The sequence below is a fragment of the Triplophysa dalaica genome, chromosome 18, assembly GCF_015846415.1.
Source record: "Triplophysa dalaica isolate WHDGS20190420 chromosome 18, ASM1584641v1, whole genome shotgun sequence".
NCBI lineage: Eukaryota > Metazoa > Chordata > Actinopteri > Cypriniformes > Nemacheilidae > Triplophysa > Triplophysa dalaica.
In genome coordinates, this window is record NC_079559.1 from 4,128,224 (window position 1) to 4,151,569 (window position 23,346).

General features: G+C 36.3%; 1 protein-coding gene across 1 annotated transcript; it reads right to left on the reverse strand.

The window, feature by feature from the left end:
• Window positions 1–43: 43 nt before the first annotated feature.
• Window positions 44–22,782, reverse strand: phf19 (PHD finger protein 19). The gene is made up of 15 exons (XM_056773091.1): window positions 22,586–22,782; window positions 20,152–20,351; window positions 19,796–19,877; window positions 19,614–19,709; window positions 16,407–16,501; window positions 16,140–16,288; window positions 15,179–15,274; window positions 14,335–14,403; window positions 13,679–13,799; window positions 13,254–13,321; window positions 12,714–12,863; window positions 12,476–12,542; window positions 10,542–10,627; window positions 7,710–7,805; window positions 44–1,921 (listed from the first exon to the last, which is right to left on the reverse strand). Exons 2-15 carry the CDS (start codon window positions 20,323–20,325, stop codon window positions 1,588–1,590), a joined length of 1,683 nt encoding a protein of 560 aa, XP_056629069.1. The 5' UTR covers window positions 20,326–20,351; window positions 22,586–22,782; the 3' UTR covers window positions 44–1,587.
• Between the last annotated feature and the right edge of the window lie 564 nt (window positions 22,783–23,346).

The following is a 23,346-nucleotide window of genomic DNA, read 5'->3' on the forward strand; positions in this document are numbered from 1 at the left end:
TGAAGAAACGAGAATATCAACACATCAGAGGGCACATTCAAAATATTGATGACAAACTGTTTTAATGATTTAAAACATTAATGAATGAATAACAATGTCACATGCACATTTAACATATTTGAACATAGTTTTAAAAACATGTTTGTCATTGTAAGACATTAAATGTGGTAGAAATGTGATCATAAAAAAGTAAAAAATCACTTTCATCCTGGCACAGACATGATCAGAACCTTAAGGCCATAACCAATATATAAAACTCTTGAAACAGATTGTGACATTATTTAAAGCTTACAGTTGACTTAAACAATATTTCAAGCATTGTTTGTTGACAATGTTGCAATCTGTATTTAATTACACAAATGCTTTTATTTGGGGAAGTATGATTAATAAACGTATCAAAATTTTCAAACAGTCTTTTATACAGTTTCCTTTAAACATAGATTAGAAAATATGTCAATTTATCCAATAGCTTGCATAGCTGATAAAACGTTAATAGTGCAATAATAAAATGGGGGCTAATCTTATATCCAATTATATACATGTAAATAATAGAGTATATTTATGTGCTATACTTTTTATAGAACTATAAACCTAAAGTCCAATTACAGAATGATACAACTTTGAAAAACATTCCAGTCAACCCAAACATCTGTTACTGTGAACACATCCACTTCCAGACTCACATTATAATTGAATAATCTTTGGAAGTCCTGTAAAAAGTTTGATTCGACTGTCATCTGTGGGTACATTTAAAAAAAGAGCCTAACTTATATTGCAAATGAAATGGTTTCTCTACAGCTTTCCATTCTTCAACATCTGCTCTGTCAAAGCAAGTTTTATCTAATACAGTATGATATGCCGAAGCATACAAAATAAAAAATACTTTTCAAAAGTCTTAAAACAGTATTTGCATCACTTTGGTTATATAATTTCCTAAACAAATGTAAAACTATTGTTGAACAGGAGAAAGTGCAGACTAACAAGTATTTTTAACGCGACTAAAGTACCGCTGTTACTGACACAACTGTTAATCTCAGGTAAACAAACGTGTACAAACCTCTATATAGACCTTCTGCAAAAATACTGAGTGAGATGACGAAAGATTCAAGGTACATTCAGTAAACTATTGTTCGGAAAAACAATCAATGGCTAATTCAATTTAAACTGAGCATCTGCTGGAATTTGTATGAAAGAGAAACAAGATGCCATGTGGCTTTGAAGGCAAGGACATCACAAACCGATACTCCAACTTCAAACTTTTTGGGTCCAACAACTAAACTGAAATGTTTAATACTGTCCTTTATCTAATAACAGTTACACACCATTATACGGTCTATGCCAAGTATACGTCTCTATACTGAATTAGACCTCTTATCTTCAGGATGTTTAAAGTGCCCTAGCCAAAGGACACTGGCAATGACTTTGAAATGAAAATACTTTATTGTCCCATATGGGACAAGACCAAAATACCAGGAAAACAATGTGTTGATGTGGCTGATGGAAAAAATTAACAAAACCAACTAGAACTCTGACACATGTGACACCTTCTTGTGTGGCTTCATCTCTTTCACACCTGTTCTGTGACTTTCAGTAAGGTGTAGTTCCCTCCCATTCCACCAAATACTGCACCTTCCCTTCAGGTGTGATCCTACGTGCCAACACCTGATACTTCTCTCCGCAGGTGAGCCGACCAGCTGCCCCAAAATAGCTGTTGATGGAAGATTTAAGGTTAGAGAGAGAGGAATCGTCTTCACTGATGCTCTCAAAGGTGTGGCTATCGATGCTGTTCTCCATCATAACGTTGCTCTCCTCTCCGGGCATGCTGATGGGGCTGAGCTCCCTCTCCACCATCTCTCTCTTTGTGGCAAGCACGGTGTAGTTAGAAGAAGGCAACTTTCTCTTCCGACTGCCCACATTTTTCCTGTGAAGAACAGAAAATATTTTGGGGATGAGAACTTTTCATGTTGATTTTGTAGGTATCAATGGATTTATACATTCCATTTATAATCAATGCTTCACGATGTCACAGAAGCGATTTTTGGCTAAGTGGTTCTATAAAGAACACTTACATCCAATGAACATTTCTGTTTAAAAAAATAAAGGTACTTAAGATTACAAAAGAAACGGTTATTTTGAGAGCCTTAGACTGAAAGGGTCTTTAAAAATTGACATTGTTTTCTTTCTGACTAAACATTTTTATTATGCAAATTTATCAAAGCACATTTGTTAAAAATCCTTATTGTCTGTAGGGCTGTCAAAAGACAAATTGCATCCAGAATAAAAGTTTCTGTTTACATAATATATGTCCATGTACTTTGCATTTTAATTTTGTATTTATAAACACAAACGATAATTGAAATTATACATAAATGTTTCGATTTTTTCATTTTTTTCTTAAATATATGTTTTGTGTTTATAAATACAAAATGAATATGCACAGGCATATATTATGTAAACACAAACTTTTATTATGGATGCAATTGATCGTTTGAAAGCCCTAATTGTTTGTTTTCATAATAAAAGTTTAAATTATAATGTAATAATATATATTCCCATGAAATTACTTTTTGCTGCTGATCAAACAGTCTTTTATACAGTTTCCTTTAAACATAGATTAGAAAATATGTCAATTCATCCAATAGCTTGCATAGCGGATAAAACGTTAATAGTGCAATAATAAAATGGGGGCTAATCATATATCCAATTATATACATGTAAATAATAGAGTATATTTATGTGCTATACTTTTTATAGTACTATAAAACTAAAGTCCAATTACAGAATGATACAACTTTGAAAAACATTCCAGTCAACCCAAACATCTGTTACTGTTACTGTATTTATAAACACAAAGAATAATTGAAATTATACATAAATGTTTCGATTTTTTCATTTTTTTCTTAAATATATGTTTTGAGTTTATAAATACAAAATGAATATGCACAGGCATATATTATGTAAACACAAACTTTTATTATGGATGCAATTGATCGTTTGAAAGCCCTAATTGTTTGTTTTCATAATAAAAGTTTAAATTATAATGTAATAATTTATATTCCCATGAAATTACTTTTTGCTGCTGATCCAACTAAGGCATAGTGGATTTTTGGATCTTTGTATGCGTGTTCCTTGGGAATTGAACCTATGGCTTTTGTGTTGCTAACACAATATGATAGCAACTAAGCTACATAAACACCCCAGCCATCTTATCACGATCAAATTAAGCTTCGAGATCAATATACATTTTCACACAATAATGCACTGTGCCATTGCAAAATTGACAGTAAAGATTTCAATTCAAACAAATGCTATACTGCTGCCTCATTACAATGGTAAAGATTTTGCAAATAAAGTTATTTTGCATTGGCTGATAGTGTTTCAAACATAGCTTCTTTGGTCAAAAAGGTGCACCGCAAATGTCCACTAGATGTCCCTCTTCATCATTTTTATCGCTTCCTTTCTATCCGTGTGGGTGTCATGCCGTTTAAAGGTCATACAGCAGAAGTGGACTTTTTGGTACTTTTTTCATGCTGCGATTCTTTTGGGGATTTTCCGAATCTGCATTCACTTCAATGACTGAACATTTCTGCCCAAGGACAAGTGTAACTTGGGAAAAACACAGCACGACAAAAATCTCACAAAGAGATCCTCCAATTGAGAATCGTTACGGCTTCTAAAATAAGACAGAGAGCTAAACAGTATTAGGACATGAAAGCAGATCATGGAAAGCAGATATACGGTTGTGGAGTGTTTGATCTGGCCCTGAACTAGCATGCACAGCAGGGGACAGCGATCTGTCCACCCTTACAACTTCTTCAGAGAAAACCGTAACCCGTGTTTATTTTTCTCCGCCCTCTCATGCTCTCCCCACCCCACAAACACCCAAAGCAGGAATATTAATAAGCAGTCATATCCTAAAATAATTAAGACATTCGACAGGGAAAGATATCAAAGAGAGAATGGGACTGCTCAGTATTTTATAGCGAAGCTCAGTGGGTAAAAAATAATTAGGAGGAGAAGAAGAGAAATTTAAGGGAAGACTATGTGTGGCTCCTATAGCAATTCCTGTAACTGCATATCATCGCAGTCCTTCTGAAACCTTGTACGTCTAAATTTGCTGTTTTGCAGGAAATGGAAAAAAACACTACTTTTTAAATGATTAAATACTGTGATGTCAAAGTTGAAGACCAGTTTTTAATCCTTTTTTTAGATATTTGCAAAACCCAGTGACATATATGATATATATAGTGGTATATATTTATTTATATATATATAGTTTAATAAGTAAACAAGCCTTTTTTTAAACAGACTCACAGTTAAGTGAAAAGTCAATTCTTGCCATTTCTCATCTGCTACACCGTCAAATAAAAAAAATTCTATAATCAAAATGATTTGCCGGTCAATATTATTGTAATAGAAAATAAATGTATATATTTCTTGCGTCAGGTACTCTATGTTTGTTGTTCAACGTGATGATGACAAATTACTTTTACATAACCATTTAACCACAAAAAAATGCATGACAAATTTATGCGTCATGCATCAACACCAGGAATCCGATGAGCTTCAAAAGCAGTGGTGACTTACAGGAATAAAAAAATAACAAAGACACAAACAAGCTCTGTTGTAGAATGGCAATAATACTCAAAGTCTGAAGAACAAAACAAAGCTTTGTGAGAAGACCAAGCAGAAAAGAGACAAGAAAATGACCTTCAGTATCTTTAATAAGTAGGAAAAAATATTTAGAATCAGGGCTGTACAGTGAACCATACATGCCATGAAAAAAGTCTGTGCTAAGAATAAATATAATAGTGTAGCACACGTGGATACAGTTTTGAACGTGCATTAGACAGAGCCGCTTGTTTGTGTGAAGTGCGTTTGTATTTATGCTTGTTCGTATGGGATATTAACTAATGGCGCAGCACTATTTATTTACGTTTATATTTTTGTTTTTCTGGCAGCACTGAGTCTACTTATCTAGAACCCTATGATCAGCGATGTGGGAAAACATGGAAGGAATCACGCAAGCGGGGTTCTACTTTTCAAATATGTCATCTGCATGTGTACGAGTGAATGAGTTTCACACTTTAACACGTTACAAGCGTGAAAGTAGTGAATCTGTCTGTATCTCACTATACGAGGACATGAACCCATGAACTTCATGCAAAGAGCTGTTCCGAGTTTATTTTACGAGCATTTCACTTTTTGAGTGAAGCTACCGTCAAACACACACTGTACCTCAAGCATCTTTGCGACAACCCGCCACAATAGAAGTCTGCTTAATTTGAACCAAATGAAAAAAACAATTGCTTGTAGGAAATGTATAAACTGTTGTAAACAGTATAGTATACTTTAGTATTCTTTAACCTTGCTATAGTAAATATTATAGTAACCAATTATTTTACAATGATGAAATAATTACTATACTATAATTACTATAGTATACTACAGTTTTTTTATGGACAAATGTATTTTGAAAAAACAGAACTCGGAACAATTAAAAAGATCAAACCAAATTGAGAAAAACAAGGAATTATATGGCCCTCATTTATCCATCCGTATGTAAGATTAATGTCCTTTGTCATTTTACAGCCTATTTATGTGATGAATTGTTTTTTATAATTGTGCTACAACTATTTGGCCTGTGCTAAAAAACTTCAAACCTCTGTAACACCAGTGCTATGTGCAAAATTTTTTAACGTACAGTCCTGGTTTTAATAGAAAAAATACTTGTAATGGAAGCCAAATAAGTGGTTAACATATTGCTGCTGTCCTTCTGAAACATTGTATCTCCATATTTAGTTATTTTTTGCCATAAACCATTATGATTCGTAACCCTTTATGTTTTTCACTAGGTTTTGAAAATATGCATTCAATATAGAGTATTTAATCATTAAAAACTAAGTGTGTTTTTTCTATTTCCAGAAAAACTATTTGAGAGTTTAGACATATGGAGTTTTTTAAGAACAGTGATGATATTAAACATCACATTTCTCAAGTCTTATTACAACACAATAATTTATTCAACAGTCTGTCTACAGGTACATACAATATAATTGCTGAAAATTAATATTAAAAATTGTGATTCAATACCATTATTAAAAGGTAATGCTTCAAAAAAAACCTGGTTTATACAACAAACATAAAAATTCCCATTTAACTAATGCCACTGACAGTACTTTTTCTGGACATTTTACTGACTGCATCCCTAAAATAACAAGGGCCAACAAGCACCTATAACCATAAATAATCCATAATCTTACACTATATTTCTCAGTGAGCTGTCAGGTGGTTTACACACAACATCAAGTGTTGATGGACGGCTGTTATTCCTCTTTAACTTGCGGTCGGTCAGGTGCAGCCCCAGCAGGCGAGGTGAAAATCGACAGCGACAGCCGTTTGGCCAAATTGTTCCACTACGGTGATATTGATCACACTGCGGTGTAGTTTTGAAGAGGAACCTTGTGATTGAACTAGATGAATGTGTAGGAGATATGAGCTTGGATTCGAGCAAATACGTCAAGTTGATTCAAAATCATTCATATTTATTAAAGCAGAGTGGTTACGGGCGGTTGCTGACCCGGTGATCGAGCTGGAATCAGTGATGTCACCACTTCATACTGCCTTCCTAGAATCCCTCAGGCTCGTATCGAACGGAAGTGACAGCCTACTTGTTTGCACTCGGTGTGGGTGAGCCACCTGTGGTTTAGCATTATTGGTTTCCATGACAACAGGGTACCACATGGTCAGGAGATATAATGATATGTGACTGCACCGCAGGTGGACTTCAGGCTGATGGTGTGGCACATCCATAGATTTAACCTCACTGATTGCTAATTGAATCAAACCTTTGCAAAAATCCTCCAATGTATGAGTGATTTCCAGCAGTCTGTGGAGGGTTACATCACACCAGAGTTTGCTGAATCTACAGTGCCATGACTACAAAATTGTATTTTATCTTAACTAGCTAGGGAGGGAGCTTTGCATCCTTGCTTTTTGAGAGTGCTTATTGTAATCGAGCTGCCTAGGTTTTTCAGTTTGCGACTTCGAAATTGCTACGATCCTAATAGAAGTGAATAAATAAAAAGGTTCTTCAAAGGGTTCTTCGAAGTGATGCCATAGAAAAAACATGTTTGATTCCACTTATAAGAACCTTTTGTGAATCAGAAAGTTTCTTTGGATGCTAAAGGTCCAATGTGTAATTTCAGAGGTGTATAAAGATATGAAGCGTTATGTTTTTATTACCGTAGACTGACGTTGCTATCTACATACACAGTGGGTCCCCTTACATGGAATTCTCTATGTTGTTTCTAAAGTACCCCTAAACGGACAAACTGCTCTAGAGAGTGCGTTTTGCAAATACGACATCTTAGTCCTGTGTCAGCCACGTAGTGCTTCAAAAGGGACGGGGGGAGTTAGCTGTTGGTTGCAATTCCCAGCCTCACTGCTAAATTTCATACACTTTAACAACATAACACTACTAAATACTATTCATGACAACCTTAGTCATGGTATCTCAATTTTACAAAATAATACCAACAAAAATCATTTATAAAAGTTGTATTCTATGACATAGAGCATAGATGGAATGAGTTTTATCAAAAACATTACATTTTGTTGTATCTGTTGATTATTTATCACAGACGATGGGGAGGCAGCAGATCTGAACATGGAAACAGGGGATATGAGCAAACGTGGAAGTCGAATACCTGAAGTCGTACGAAACGCTGGTGGTGGCGGAACCAGAAGTGCTGGCGGCATCTGTGGAGTCCTGGTCCAAACTGAACGTCTGTCCTGAGCTGGTGCTGAGAACGGAAAGAGAGAGATCAATGAAAAAATGCAGAGACAAAGAAAGAAACTGACAAAAGTTTTCAATGACACAAAGCTGAATCCAAAACCATCAAATGTAGTCAACATGAAAATTTCAGAAGCCATTTTACTGTTATCTGTATTAGGAACATTAAGTGGTGCTTGATTCAATCCTTCAGGAATTTACGACATTGTGAAAAGTGAGTTTTAAATTCCAGAATAAGAAAAAGAGGGATTGGTGACCGCAATACGATAAAACATCACAAAAACAAATGACGTGCACAATATGACATATTTATTAAAGCTTCATTCCGTAACCTTTGCCACTCTATAACCATACCATACCGTTTGAAACATTACATTTCAGTTACTTTAGGTTCTTATTGTATGTTGGTTGAAGTTAAGACATGTGTTTTTGGTGTGTTATAAATTGCCCATGCATGTATTAGACACGTAAAAGTGCAAAAATTCAAGTGTCGGAACTAAAGAGGCATTCTATCTAAACGCAAATGCTCACACAGACCTGCCTGAAACGCCTCGTGTAACCACACCCACACAAATCTACATCAGTTCGTGGTATGATTTGACTAAGACCGCACAAATGTATACGCAAGTAGGGTGGGCGGACCTGTCAGTACAATTGCTTTGGAACCTGATGTTCCAAATATGGTAAGAGGCGTTACATTTCCGTCACAGGCTTGCAGTATTCGACCAATCACTACGCACTTGTTAATTGGCCAATCATAGCACACCTCGCTTTTCAGAGCGATGAGCTTTGTTAAAAATCTACGCACTTCAGAGAGGCGGGGCAAAGAGGAGATACAAACATGCACGGTATGTTGAAAATACAGCATCTTTGAACCTTAAATCGTGTATACACATTGCATTACATCTAAATCTGACGATAATCATTTAAGCCGTGACATTTGACCCCTTTAAATGAGGTTAACCTCATCTGACCTGATTTTTTCCCTCAATGAAAAAACATGTGATGTCCATTTCAATGGATCCAAAGTCTGAGAATTATATTTTGCACAAAATTGTACAGACGGCATAACTTATTACTTTTTAAGTTCTTGTTCATAACTGCTAGATTCTTTATATCCCCCCCCCTAAAAGTTACCGATTGCAGCTTTAAAAGAAAATATGTATTGTAATTTTTTAATACAAGTTCTCTTAAAAAAACAATGTCTTATTAAATAACTTATCACAGCCACAATTCAAACATCAAGGCTAGGAAAGTAACTCTAGAATACAGAAGAAAAGACTCTGTTCAACTTGCCACCCGCTATTCAACACATTATACTCCACTGGGATTGTGACTAAACCAGAATTTATCAGTAGAGCATTCAAAGCATGGCAGCTATTAACTACACTTCACAGCTTTGTGACGAAACCCAACATGCCCTTTTTATTACGGCCAAAGCCAACTCTGAGTTCTTCTTTCACGGACTTCAACAATTCCTCTCAGACACCCTCTCTCGCTTCTGAAAGCCTCAATTGCCCCAGTAGTGTTTACTATTCTCTCATTACTCAGGCCTGTTTGAGAGCTGATAACCTTTATAGAAAAGTATAATTAAATCGCTTGATAAAAATATATTTCCGTGGGGCGGGGCTGTGATCGGAGGGTGTTGGGGGAAACAGTAAGAGACCTTTCCCATTTTTCTAAGGGAAATAGATGCAAATGAGCTTGATTGTTGGAAGGCCAATAAATACATGTTTAATCATTGAATTGAAAAGGTAATGAGAAAAGGTTAAGCGAGCCGTCTGTTCTCGTGAGAGAGGCTGATGAAATGTCTGTGAATTTGATTGAGACCTCATTACAGTCATTATGTACGTTGATGGAGAGGCAATGATTAATTTCTAGACGTTTTAGCACAGGTGAGGTGATTTTATCAAAAAATGAAAGGGCAGACGTATTAAATGAGCCATCAGAGCTGGAGCGCGCGGACATCAGCGTTATACGGTTAATAGATATAATGGGCCTCTGAGTACTAATACATTAAGAAGTTGAGGTAAACTAACGTACTGGTTTCCAAAAAATTTATTATGCTTTAATACAGCCTAAATAAGAGATATTTCCAATTTAAGATTTATCCCTTTTGTTGCTCACATGTTAAATACTAAATACGGTTTCAGAGTTAACAACATAAACAAATGCTATGTGGCCGCCTAGTAGTTGTAATTGAATAAAATAAATATTAAATTAAATTAACATATACATTAATATAAATGATATATAAAATGAAGTTATATTACCATCACAAACTGGAAGTTAACTTTGGGCTAGGCACGTGCATCCAAGGAAACTAACTGTAGTTAAAATACAGACTATTTTATACCTTGTCTTTATCTGACATAGTATGAATACTTTTAAGGGAAGGTTCACCCAAAATTCTGTAATCATTTATTTAACATCATGCCAAAATCTATACCAAGATTAAAACAAGTGTCTATACAATGGAAGTCAATGGTGGACAATGTTGTTTGGTTACAAGCGTTCTTCAAAATATCTTCTTTTGTGTTCTGCAGAAGAAAGTCAAAAACGTTTGGAATGACATGAAGGCGAGTACAATATTTTATTTTGGGTGAACTATCCCTATAACATATTTCTAATCTAAACCCTACATATAACAAAAACTTTACAAGTCCCTAACCAAATCATAAACCTAAACCTAATCCTACAACCTAATTGGTTGTAGAAATGTTGTCCCAAAACCAATGAAGCCCACCTCTTTAAACTCTGCAGCTCATCCAGCGTGAAGTCAAAGATGTTGGCCATGTGATGATTGGAGCTCCAGGTGGAAGTGAGGTCATTCTATATCGGTATATCACAAACACAGAATAAAAAAAATACAATGTTACATTTATAAAACCGCAATGATTCACTGTCATTCAGATGATGACGGTAATCTTGTTTGTGCCGATCACAACAGTCACGCTCTAATGGCGTCTTTGAAGTCGCTCACATTATAATTTGCTACGCTGCCTTCAGTGTCAAGGGTGGGCCCTTAAAGTCAAACACGTCTGAGGACCAAAACTCTCACGAGGATTTGTCAGTTAAATTCTTCAGAGGGGGAATGTAATCCTTTTTAAAAAATGCAGACAGGCAGAATGAGATGCTATGAGCGTGTGTGTGAAGAGAGAGAGAGAAGCAATAAAGATGAGAAACGCGTGGTCTGTGTGGCAGCCATCAGAGGAATAACAGAAAATCACCACAGGGCCGCGGAGAGATGCAAGGCCGAGATGAAGGAGCGCAGGTGAAGATCCAAGAGTAAACTTCAAACTAGTCATATTTAAAATGGCTTTAAGTCAATACTGTACATAAGAAACCCTGTGGAAAGAGGAATCAAATAAAAAAAGCATTTCGACAGTCTGCATGAAAGCAAACCACCGAGAGATTGACGAAGCTTCGGGAAGTAGAACACAGAATCTCAGTGAGGGAGGTTTAGATGTGCATTGACAAGTCAAAAAGCATCTCTGCAGTCCGTCTCTTTATTCATTTGTTTTTCATCTGTAATTTCACATACAAATGGAATTAGGTAGTTTTATCTGAGCTTTAGTTAATAACCGATATATCAACTAGACCCTTTTAAAGTCAGTATGAAACGGAAGTAGCGATAATCTTTTTTTTCTACTTCTGAAGTAGAAGAAGGGACTTGATTTCATCCACCGACAACTGATTGGATTGTTAAAAGGTGAAAGATTTAAACGCCAGTTTGCAATCTGTCATTGCAGCCCCGTCCTCGCGCCATTCCTCGAGACAAGACGTGAAGACAGGTTGTTTCGAGAAGGGGAAGATGTTACTGTTTTTTTGATTAAAAAATAATGATGTGCCCGGATAAACAATTTAGAATAAATACTTCCCCACTGTGTAAAACAATTTGAATCGTCACTTTTCATGCCGATCCTAACAAGATCAAATATTGATACTCAACTGGTCAATTAACAGAAGTGTTGTTTGAAATAACGAAACTGTAAAGTAGTTATCAAAATATGAAATTTTTCACATCATTTACTCACACTCATGCCATTCCGGATGAAGATGACTTTTAAGTTGAACAAAAAAATAATTGTATAATAAATGACTGTCATTTAAATTGTCTTTTACTGGGCTAAAACATTCAAGTATATGGATCTATCATGAAAGTAATCCAAATCATTTTTGTGGGTTAATAAATGTCTTCGGAGGCGAAATGATACGCTTGTGAATGATACGTTGTATCTCACTGGTTCTCACTAGTTGTATCTATGCTTTATCACGATACAAGAGAGAACCAATAAGATTCCACGTGCCGCCATATCTGCTCTCACCGGCCAAATCCGAGCTCAAAATATGACTTATTTTCTCTCACAAACATGTCATTTTGGTTTAGAATACATTTTTTAACCTACTGGTGTTGTTTGGATAACTTCACTGATGGATCTATGTATCACTTTAAGGGGATGCTAGACTGGAACTGGCCATCATCACTCCACCTTTGGAATGCAGAAAACCAAATTGTCCTTTTTAAAAGTCTATGGTTTTGTATTACTGATTTGGGATTAACAAATCCTTGAGAACTTTAATTTCTTAAAGTTTAATAGCATAGAAAAAAACAGCTGAAGTGACACTCTTGTTTGGGTAAAAACTGTGCTTTATCAGCATAACAGGTGCAAATCTTACATTAGGAATGGCATCCTCCAGCAGCCATTTAGACCTCTTTCTCCGCTTCTCTGCAGGACCGGAGTTACTGCAACAGATAAAAATCCCTACATTTCAACATAATGACAAGACAATGCATCTAAATCAACTGTCAATCAATGCATCGTCTCCGCCCACTTAACATGTCATAAATACTGATGTGAATAATAGCAAGCGCTCACAGAGAAAACAAGGGCATGCTCGAGAGGGCATGACTAACCTGTTTCTGCTGGTTCCTTTCTTGCTGCCCCTGTGGCCCTCACTGTTTTGGGCCTTCTCGGGGAAAAGTTTAGAAGGGGGGTTAGGGGGAACCCTTGTCCTTAATCGGAAAATGCATTTCCTCTTCTTGATCTCCTTCCCACAGAGAAACCTGCAGTAAAACCATCAATCTGTTTTTGAGTTGTATTCAAGTTTAGCAATAGGTGTAAATATAAAATACAAAAAAGAAAAAATTATAATTAAAGACATATTCGGGTTGTTCTGATATGCATCCATCTGAATTTCATCAGTCAAAGCTTTGTCATTTTAGCCATGTGACTGATCAATCTACATTTACTTTTGCAGCAGTCATGAACAAAACAAATCTTTCTAGCTGTTAAAATCCACCCTTCATTTATTTCCATTTCAAATATTATGACACAAAACCTTGAACCACTGGTCATATTGGTCACCTTAACATAAAAGCTGAAACATCCAATTTTTCATGATCAGACCACACTACTACTTCAGGTTAAGAATAGAAAGAAGAAATTTGTCTTACTTGCTTTTATAGTTGTTGAGGGCATCAAGAATATATTGGGCCCGTTCGGGCGGCGGGGTATTTGAGAGCTAAAGAGGTAGAAATCGGTAAGAGAAAAAAGTCTGAGAGAAACGATTCTGTGATCGTATCTTATGAGAAGCCTTGAGCTGTCATGTTTCAATGAGGACAAATGAAGCCCATGGGCTTTGCTGTAGTCAAGTCTTTCATACACTGAGCAATTTAGCAACGCTGTCTTCAAAGATTAGACATGTCGGCAAATGAGGGGTTGGAACGACAAGAGAGAATAAAAAAATAAGAAAAAGAACATACAAAACAAATTGAAAGAAGAATGTACTGACGGTTATAACAAACTGACAGATAAACTTCACTTTTAAATCTATTCTTAAACAAAATGTTGGATTAATGAAAAAGTTTGGATATATAACCTTGCCTAGCTGGAAATGTTCCCAGTTGTTGCTGATGAAACCAAGAATCTCTTCCAGTTCAAAGTATTTTTTCTTACTTTGGACTCCCAGGTTATACAGAGCAAGATGGACCACATCAACCCTGCAAACGAAACATGAGTTGATTTAAAAACAAATAAAAAAAGGAAGTGTTATGCAAAACAGCACTTAAAGGTCTGAGACTAATCTAAAGCTGTTTTAGATTTAAAGCAGAAATGCTTTTAGATCAAAGAGCACATTAAATGTCACATGCTAAATGTTTCATGGAGACAAGGCGAGGTCCATTTCAACACAGCCGACTTTTTAAGAAGGATAAAGCTTAAATCTAAACTTAGACTGGCTTCACACCTAAATATACAGTAATCCGCTGCAATCATACCAAATCCTCTCAACACAAACTCTTTGGTTTTAACGGCTATTTTCTGTTCAGGTCAAAGAGCATCAGCTAACGTCCGGACAACTCTACACTAAACATGAATAAACGCCATGCACCCTATTTACTTTCAAAGATAACTCGAGAAGAAGCTTGGATCGAGTGCTTCGGCCAGCATCAATCACAGCCGACACTTTGACTAAATAATTCTGACACGGATGTGGGAGCAATCATTGGTGAGGTGAACAGAAGAGGTGTCATTTACCATCTGAGAGCCAGCCGCTTGATGTATTCCACTCCTTTATTGCACACCGCACAAATGAACAAGTAAAACCTGAGAGATAAAGGCAGAGAATGTGATTTAAACGACACCTTCAAGCTTTAAAATGGCACTGCGTCCGCAAAAAGATGACACTCAACGCTGTCGTTACGAGGTTTCAGTATTCTCATAATGTCATCTTCCGGATATGAACGTTTGTAAAAATCACTGATCATCAACGGATGGATATTGCATATGTAATTTTACATTAATGTCACACTTATTGATCTTTATAAAATACAATATGGTCCAAAATGTTGTAATGTGAATTAAGTTACGGTTCATCAGTTTGGGGTCACTTGACTGAAATGTAATTTTAAACATCTTTTGATCTGAAAGTTATGTTCAAATTTTTGAAAAAAAAATTCTTTAAGCATATTACATTTTTTCATTAGAAAACTAAAATAAATGTTTTGAAGTGTTTGACTTCGAATGAAGAAAAAGCAGCGAATGGGTGCTCAGAATAGATAGGAACTCCTTTAATACTGTTTAAAAAGAATCTGGTTATACACAAAAGAGACGGTTGATAAAATCCCAAAAGTACATTTGAACAAACACTAAAAAAAGGATGAAACAATAAATATGCTAATATATAACATATTTTGATATATTTTGAATATAATTCCCTAGTTTAAATTTATGTTCTTTTAAAATGTAGAAAAATATGAATAGAGATAAACAAGGTGACTGCCGTGTAGTCGATCCTCACTCTATCAATATATTTAAAACAATGAAATACACAGAAAAAAAAAGTGTATATTTCAAAGAGGTTGTGCTGGTTTTCTCATACCTATCTCCAAACATCATGGACTCCTGAAGACACTGTGTACACGCCTCATGAAACCACTGCTCACAGCGAAAGCACTGCAGCATTTTCAGGTACCACCTAATGAGAAAATTAGATGAGATTTAAACCACGTTCCTATCAAATAAAAAACACAAAGACCATCGGACCTTTTAATTCAGAGTTTACAGAAGAGCAGTTACAGCATCACTGTTAGACTGGTATTAACTGGATGTTATTAATGTAATTTCATATATTACATCATTTGGGATGCATAAAATGTTAAATTATTGTGAATGAGCTAATGTAACATTATAAAAAATCATTAGGAAATTAAGATCATGTTCCATGAAGATATTTTGTAAATTTCCAATCGTTAATATATTTAAAACTTTATTTCGGTGAGTAGATGCAGCAAAAGATAAAAATAATGGCCTGAAACAAGACTACACACATCGTTCGCTGCAGCGCACTTTTTGGGAATTACCAACTCAACTTTGGTATCAATGTAAAGCTTAGAATTTTCACTTTCGGGTTCATCAACTAATAAAGAGCATTAAAACAAAACCTGCTTCTTCTTAGCAACAGTCTACTTAAGCACCTCTGATGGACAACTGATGGATTTATTGCACCCTCAGATTTTAGATTTTCAAATAGTTATATCTCGTCCAAACATTGTCCTATTCAGCTTTCAGATGATGAATTACAAAAAACTTTTTTTAATTCAATTTTGACCCACTATGGCCCTTATGGTCCAGGGTCACAATTGTGTTTTTTCTTTCTTGTTAAAAATCAAACAACTTATTTGTTGTAAACAGTATTTATTGGTCAATTATTTTCACACTAAATAAAAAATAGATTTTTCCTGGCACATAAATTTAATAATGATCATTTTTGTGAGAGGCTCGGCAAATCTATATTCAGTAGATGAACCGGACAAAAAGCCTGTGAGACGAGGTGGACTTACTCTCCAGGTCCTTCACAGTAACAGTAGCACTGCTGATGGTTCGTGCGATGCAAAGAGTCCCAATCCAGCTCCTCTGGATTATATGACATCACCTGCTTCATGGCCAGAAGCGCTTTAGCGACCGGCCCTTTCTTTAGAGCGCCCCCTTTCTGTCCGAAAAAGAAACACACATTCAAAAACAGGGTGGAACAGGTCACATTTATTCAACTGTGAACAAAACGCGCCTTGAAAGAACACCTACAGAAATTGACATGGTCTCGATCTTACCCTCACAGCTAAGGCAAAAATGCACTTCCTGCAGAACCACGGCGACAAATCCTCTGAGCTCTCCACCGGGGGCAAGTGGCAGAGCTGGTGATAGCCTAAAGATGCAAGCCAAGCATTTGGAAGCAAGGAGGACAAATATTAGCACGAAAACAGATCGAGTAACACCCAATCAGATGTGTAAATATGAACAGCAGAGCTGCAGACTACGCTAATCCTCGGGACTTCGGTGAGACACTCAGAGTGTCCCCAATGAGTCATTACTGTAAAACTGTCGGAGTGCAATTATTTAAAGTGACAGTTCACCCAAAGATGACAGTTCTATCATCTTTTACTTACCCTCTTGTCATTTCGAAACTGTTTAAAAAAAATTGTTCTACTAAACACAACGGAAGATGTTTAGAAGAATGTCAGTAACTAAACAGATCTGATCCCTCATTGACTCCCATTTATGTTCCCTACTATGTCAGTAAACGCAGTGGCGTAGACAGGGGAGGGGCCATGGGGGCACTGGCCCCTCCTGAAAACTGATTGGCCCCCAAGTGTGCCCCCACCCTTCTACTTGTCTGTCACTCAAAAATTCTAATCATAATCTTTCAGCTTGTAGTAGAATAATTTATGATTCCGCGTCGCGATGCTTCTCAACGAGGACCAAGACTAGCAAACTGTTTTCCAACGGAAAAAAAAACACACGGTAAGTTGATCTATTTTATACAGCTTATTTTCTTTCGATTAGCGAGTTGTTGCAGTGCTAGAGTTTGGTAACGTTACCGTCTTTCAGTGTTAGGACAGACCAGGCTCGATGTATTCTCTTAGAGCAGACCAACATAATGCTAATAATTACATTTAACGTTACTATGCTCCTGAGGCTCAATGTAACAGGGTTTTCCTGCGTTATGATTTTTTTCCCAGCCGATAAGCAAGTGATATTGCAAGCGAGATGCCGAAACAAATCGTATGATGTTTATCTAAGGCTAACGCTCAACACTTTAAAAGCTAACGTTACGTTAACTTTCAGAGGTGGAGGTCTTGAGTTACGTTACTACACTCTAAATAAAGAAAATTAAGTTACATGACATTGACTACGAGTCTCGAGAACGAATATTCTAAAGTCTCGACCTGCATGACTTGATAATGACTTGTTTTTTGGGGTTTAAACATTTTACCTGTTTTTAGTTTATAATTTTCCAGCTGGGCTGGTTGTGATAAAAGGTAAAGTTTTTGTCATCCACCAATAAAACCATAGCATTTAAACAAATAGTAATTTCCTCCTTTTTACCTCTGTTATCTCAGGCAGTGTAACAGGATGAAAAGGCAGGGAGATATTCAAGTATTTTTTTGCGTTAAATATGGATGAGTTTTTAAACCGTTTTAGCAGCAACCATAAAAATCGCAGAATTGTACTTTTTTTAAATGAACCAGATACATAAACCTATTATAAGCCACATTATAATTAGAAAATGAAAATTTGTTTGGTCAGTATTTACAGTTGTGAGGCTAAAATAGAGTTGTATGTAATTTCTATATCTTGATGTTTACTTTTCTTGTTGTACAAGATATTGTGTTGATAAGATATTGCTGTGTGGCACAATCTGGCGAATCGTGTGTCAAGCAAAGTGAATAAAATGAGTCTCAAATTTGGTGTGTAGTGTGTACTGTGTTTTCAGAGAAGTGACAAAACGTCCTTTGATGACATCCAGAAACATTCTCAAATAAAAAAAAATCATAAATAAATAAAAATGCATGATTAAATAGCTAAATAAATAAGTAATACTAAAATAACAATGGATTAATTAAGCCATTCTAAACTGTTTCTATGATCCACATATTTTACGTTAAACTAAAGCTACCTTTTTGAAAAAGTAGCTACTAACAAAGTATTGATATATGATATTTTACAATCAATATGCTCAAGACTAATTAGCCTTCCTCGACATAAGTAGATTTGGTCTATTCATCGAGGCGAATTTACTGCAACTGCTGATATGTAAATTGAATAGGATGTCGGATTTTTTTTACTTTTATTACAGTTATTTGAATTAATTAATTGTGTATTTAATTATTATATGAATGATTAATATAGGCTTATTATGCATTTATATAAATAAGGCTGTTCTATTATTATTTGTGAGTTGTACACTAATACATTGGATTATTTTATTTATTACAGTTTTTCTTTCACTTTTGTAAAGTGAAAAGTTAATATAAATTGTATTTTATTGTTTTGATTTAGAGCAGTGAATAACTGCTATTAAAAGATAATAGGGTACCACTGTTTATTGCTGATTTTAAAGCTTACTGAACTTGAAATGATTTGGATATCTACAGTTCTACATAAATACACAACATAAGAATGGCCCCTCTATATTCAGTTGAAAAAATCCTAGAATCTCCCCTGAATAAACAGGAGATGAAATCTGTTTGGTTACTGACATTCTTCCAAATATCTTCCTTTGCGTTCAGCAGAACAAAAACAGGTTTGGAGTAAATGATGACAGAATTTTCATTTTTGGGTGAACTATCCCTTCAATCACCCTGATATTGTGTCAACCCTGTATAACCTTTTTCTGTGGAACACAGAAGAGACCGAGTTACACACAGCCTGTACGTGTTGTTCAAAGGAAAAGTGTCAATACTTTTCAACAAGTAATCACATTTTTCTTTGCGTTCCAGGGAAGAAAGCCACAAACGTTTGGAACAACACAAGGGCGATTAAACATCAACAAGCATTATATTTTTGTGTGCGCTGTTCCTTTAATCATTTACATCTGCAAGAGGATAAGCTCTCCAAATGATGCTCTGTGTGAAATGTTATAGCAGGTTCACAGCTCATTTTTATTTTGAGCTTCAACATTCTTGGTAGTGTGTTCTCGAAGTGTGCCAGATGGTTGCTAACTAAACCCAAGCAAAAACCTGCCCCACATCTCTATGATATTCTGCTCCCTAGAAACGGCTCAGATGGTTAAATCTAATATGACTGAAAAATCCTATTCACAGTTAAATCTATTCCTTTAACACTTAAATATTTCTGAGCAACAGTGAAAGTGACACTTCCCTTAGGAAGCACTAGTAATACTTTGCACTTTTTGAGTCAATATTTCATTATTATGAATAATTTCTCTTCCCAAGCAAAAACATGCCGTTTTACTGGGAAATATTCAGGTTTTTGTATCTTATGAGATGAACTGGATACCGGCTGGTTCCACTCACCTATTCCACATTTTCCACAGATGAGAATTTTATTACTGGGAACCAGAGACATGTCAGAGCACATTGAACATTTGGGGTCTTCCCCAGGGACTCCAGCTGAGAGAGAGAGTCAAACTTTAGTTAGCACAATACAAATTCTCACCCTGGCATCTCATGCCGTATATTTGTATTATGATGTATACCGTGTTGTATATCTTTCCAAAGCACCCAGAACTTGGAGTTGTCTTCAAACGTCACAAAGCAGCTCTGCTTTGAGATGCTCACCTATTAAAAAGACACAACGAATGAATTATGCATGATTTAGAGAGAATCCTCACAATTTTACTTCTAGAACCGCCAATTTGTATTTGCTCTCCGCAGACGGCATTGTTTTCCTGAAAATTTCATCGTGTTTATAATGCTCCAGGCACTACGAGGTCAAAAAACTGCATTCCAGACTCTTTTTCTGCCTGGATCACAAGAGGACATACAGTGTGTGTAAGAGAAATAGAGGTGTAGATTACGTCTGCGCTTCAGGTGTATGTAGGGAGCGACTCACTCTTTGGATCTTGCCCAGGTAATAAAGGCCATCAGACCAGCGGCACAGCACATACTGGCCCACGGTCAAGTTGGTCTCCTGGTCACTGCAGGTATTTTCTCTTCTGGGAAGCAGCCGCTTGGGTTCCAGGGCTTCCGCCCCAACTGTCAAATAGTCGTCCAACGATTCCAACATGCTGACAGGAAATGACCCTACACTTCCTGTGGAACAGCAGTAACATGCTAAATCAGGTAAATGATTCAATAATAAGCAATTATATCCATACCATCCACCGTTATAATGTTATCAAATGCCTTAATGTGAACTTTAATGTTGATCAATGGGTAGAGCGTTAGCAATGCAAAAGACTGTGGGTTGATCAAATGTTAGGGAGGTAACGATTCACTGTGAGCCGGTTGAAAATCAATTATAATCGATTCAAGTCGGTTGAGATGTTGAATGAATCGCAATACATGTTTTGAACAGCAGTGGCTCCTGTGTTTACTGCAAACTTAGTAAACGTGGTAATGCCAGGGCACACGTCGACCTGCGGGCTCTTTGATCATACCCGCCTCTACATGTAAACAAATTGGACAGCCTAACTATAAAATACAATTATACTTCAAAAATTTTTCCAAAGCCGTTTTATTTAATTTTAGACAGTTTTTATCACGTTGATGTATGTCCAGGTGTTCTTTTTTAACAAGTTTTAGTAAGATGTTACAAAAAAGAGGTGCGGTAACATGAATTTTTCGTTTACGATTGAGTCACAAGGGAATATGGGCAGGACCTTGATACCGCGCTCTACTTTGTGCTCAATACTGCGCAGACTACGTCTCTATTGACGATTCCTTCTGCGCATGCCCAGGCTCCGAACTGAAGTTTTACCATAACATGTCAGCGCCCATCATTGGACATTTTACGATCAGTTCATTACAATGTAAGGAAGTGGTGTCACGCCGTCCAACTTTTTTTACAGTCTATATGGCATATAGCATATACTGATTTGTTTTTTTGTAAAAAAAAATTTTTTGTAAAAGCACGGAAAAAGTCTTAGTTTGTTTACATTAAAAGGCTTGCTATTATTATAGGTTTTTTTTGTATATTACAATACTTTAAATTGGTTTTAAAATTCCAATTTAGTCAATATATTTATTTTACAAAGAAAAGTGCAGCATTTGAGTATAACAAAATTACACTTTTTTTCTAATTTGTCTAGACTCATTTTGTAAAAATAATTGTATCGTGAGATCAGAATCGTGAATCGCATCGCGAGCGGAGTGAATCGTTACATCGTCGCTCTATAAAAACGCGAAGGCTGTGCCAAGACTGACATACTCAGACTGACAAAGGTCAAATTTTAGAATTACAAGAGTTAAAAGCCAGCACATGACAGATTATCCAGCTTTAAAAGCTTGTCTACATGTATGTCAGTTGTTTTTAAAACACCTAGTTACCCAAAATATATTTACACATGAAAAAACGCAACCTTGCCTTGGGCAACTTTAATCGCTTGCGGTTTAAATGAGGTAAACCTCTCCTATGATTACCCTTCAGATATATTAACCATGAATGCAACACATTCTTAATATACCCACCGGGTTTTATAAGAGAAATGTATCCATAAGTGGAAATACAGAGCACCAGTCATCTACATGCATGGCTCACAGAGCATCATTTCAGCTTTAACCATGACAGTCTACTGCCTCATACTATATTCCACTGCTGGTGTGGCTTTAAAAATAGGAACATACTCTCAGGAAGCTGTACTGTCATGACAAGCCCACAAAATTCCTGTAGCACTCGTCCAACCGCAGCAGTGCACATGGGGACTGTTGCTTGACTCAGTATATCAACCCTGCTGAGTTAAAAACAGAGCCGAGAAAAGCAGATCGTTGACTCATCGCCAGGATGTGAACTTCAGACTAAACCGTTCTCGACCACTTTTCCCTCCGCTGCCATGAACTAGTATTTTGCATGCATATATCCAAATCAATCGAAACCAAAAGGCTAATAATCGCACATTTGTTCTCTGGCTAGAAAAAAAGACGCATGCGTTCGATGCATGCCACTGTATCGGTTTTAAACGCATGCACGCCTGCTTGACAACTCTCAAGTGACTTAAACCCCATGCATACTTCAAAAGTCTGTTGACTTGGTTGATATTGTACATAAAAGCAAGCGATGAAACTTTACACGCATTCCTCCCTATCTGAAGAAGTGCAACATCACAACTGCACGCTGGTAGAGTTGCGCACTCTCAAAACTTCTCTCTGGGAGCCAAACGAGTTGACATGTCGCCAGTAATCGGACACAACATACATTTCAATAAAGTAACGCGACTGTTGTCTGACATGCACTACACAGATCAATGCAACTAACTGTTACGCGCTACAATGTTGCAGTTTTGAATGAGTATACAGTTACAGTCAAACGCATCTCGCGCTGAGATTACCGCTTTGATTTGTCTCCTGTTCCGGGGATAAAATGCGCCAAAAGTGTTGATGTCCCTCCTCTGGATGCGCGATATCCCATTCGCGATGTTTATAAAAGTTTGGGGAGTGTTTTTAGAGGAGAAGAGGCGCAGAAATGCAGTCAGTGCGCGTCGCCATTTTTTCACCTTTTCCCGCGAATCATTTACGTTTTGCTTATGTAATTAACATAAACCCATCATCATCATCCGCGTACAGGAAGTACAGCAGCAGCGGGAGGGGCGTACAGAAGCTCGTCCTGTTACAAAATAAAGCTGATAATGATGTGTAGTACAATGAGATGATATAAAAAATCTGTGTACGTCAGAAAAGAAGATCAAATATGAAAGGGTATTTATGCGAGTATTATTCAGATAGATAGAGAGAGAGAGAGAGAGAGAGAGAGAGAGAGAGGGAGAGGGAGAGGGAGAGGGAGAAGGTGAGGTAATTATTAGTACAATATATATATATATATATGATAAATAAAATACTTATAAAATAGAAATTATCCAATACATAACATACTAAAAAATGTAATATAATAGGCCTATATATAAAATTATATTTACTTTGTATTTATATTTATGGATTATTTAGCATGTTTTTGACCACCCTTTAGGTTAAACCGTCAAAATGCATAGGCGTATAATAACCTACAAACGTAACAAAAAACTAAACTGTTAAATTGTTTAGTTCACAAAAGTCTTGAATGGAAATGCACAGTATGTTTTTTTATATATAGAAA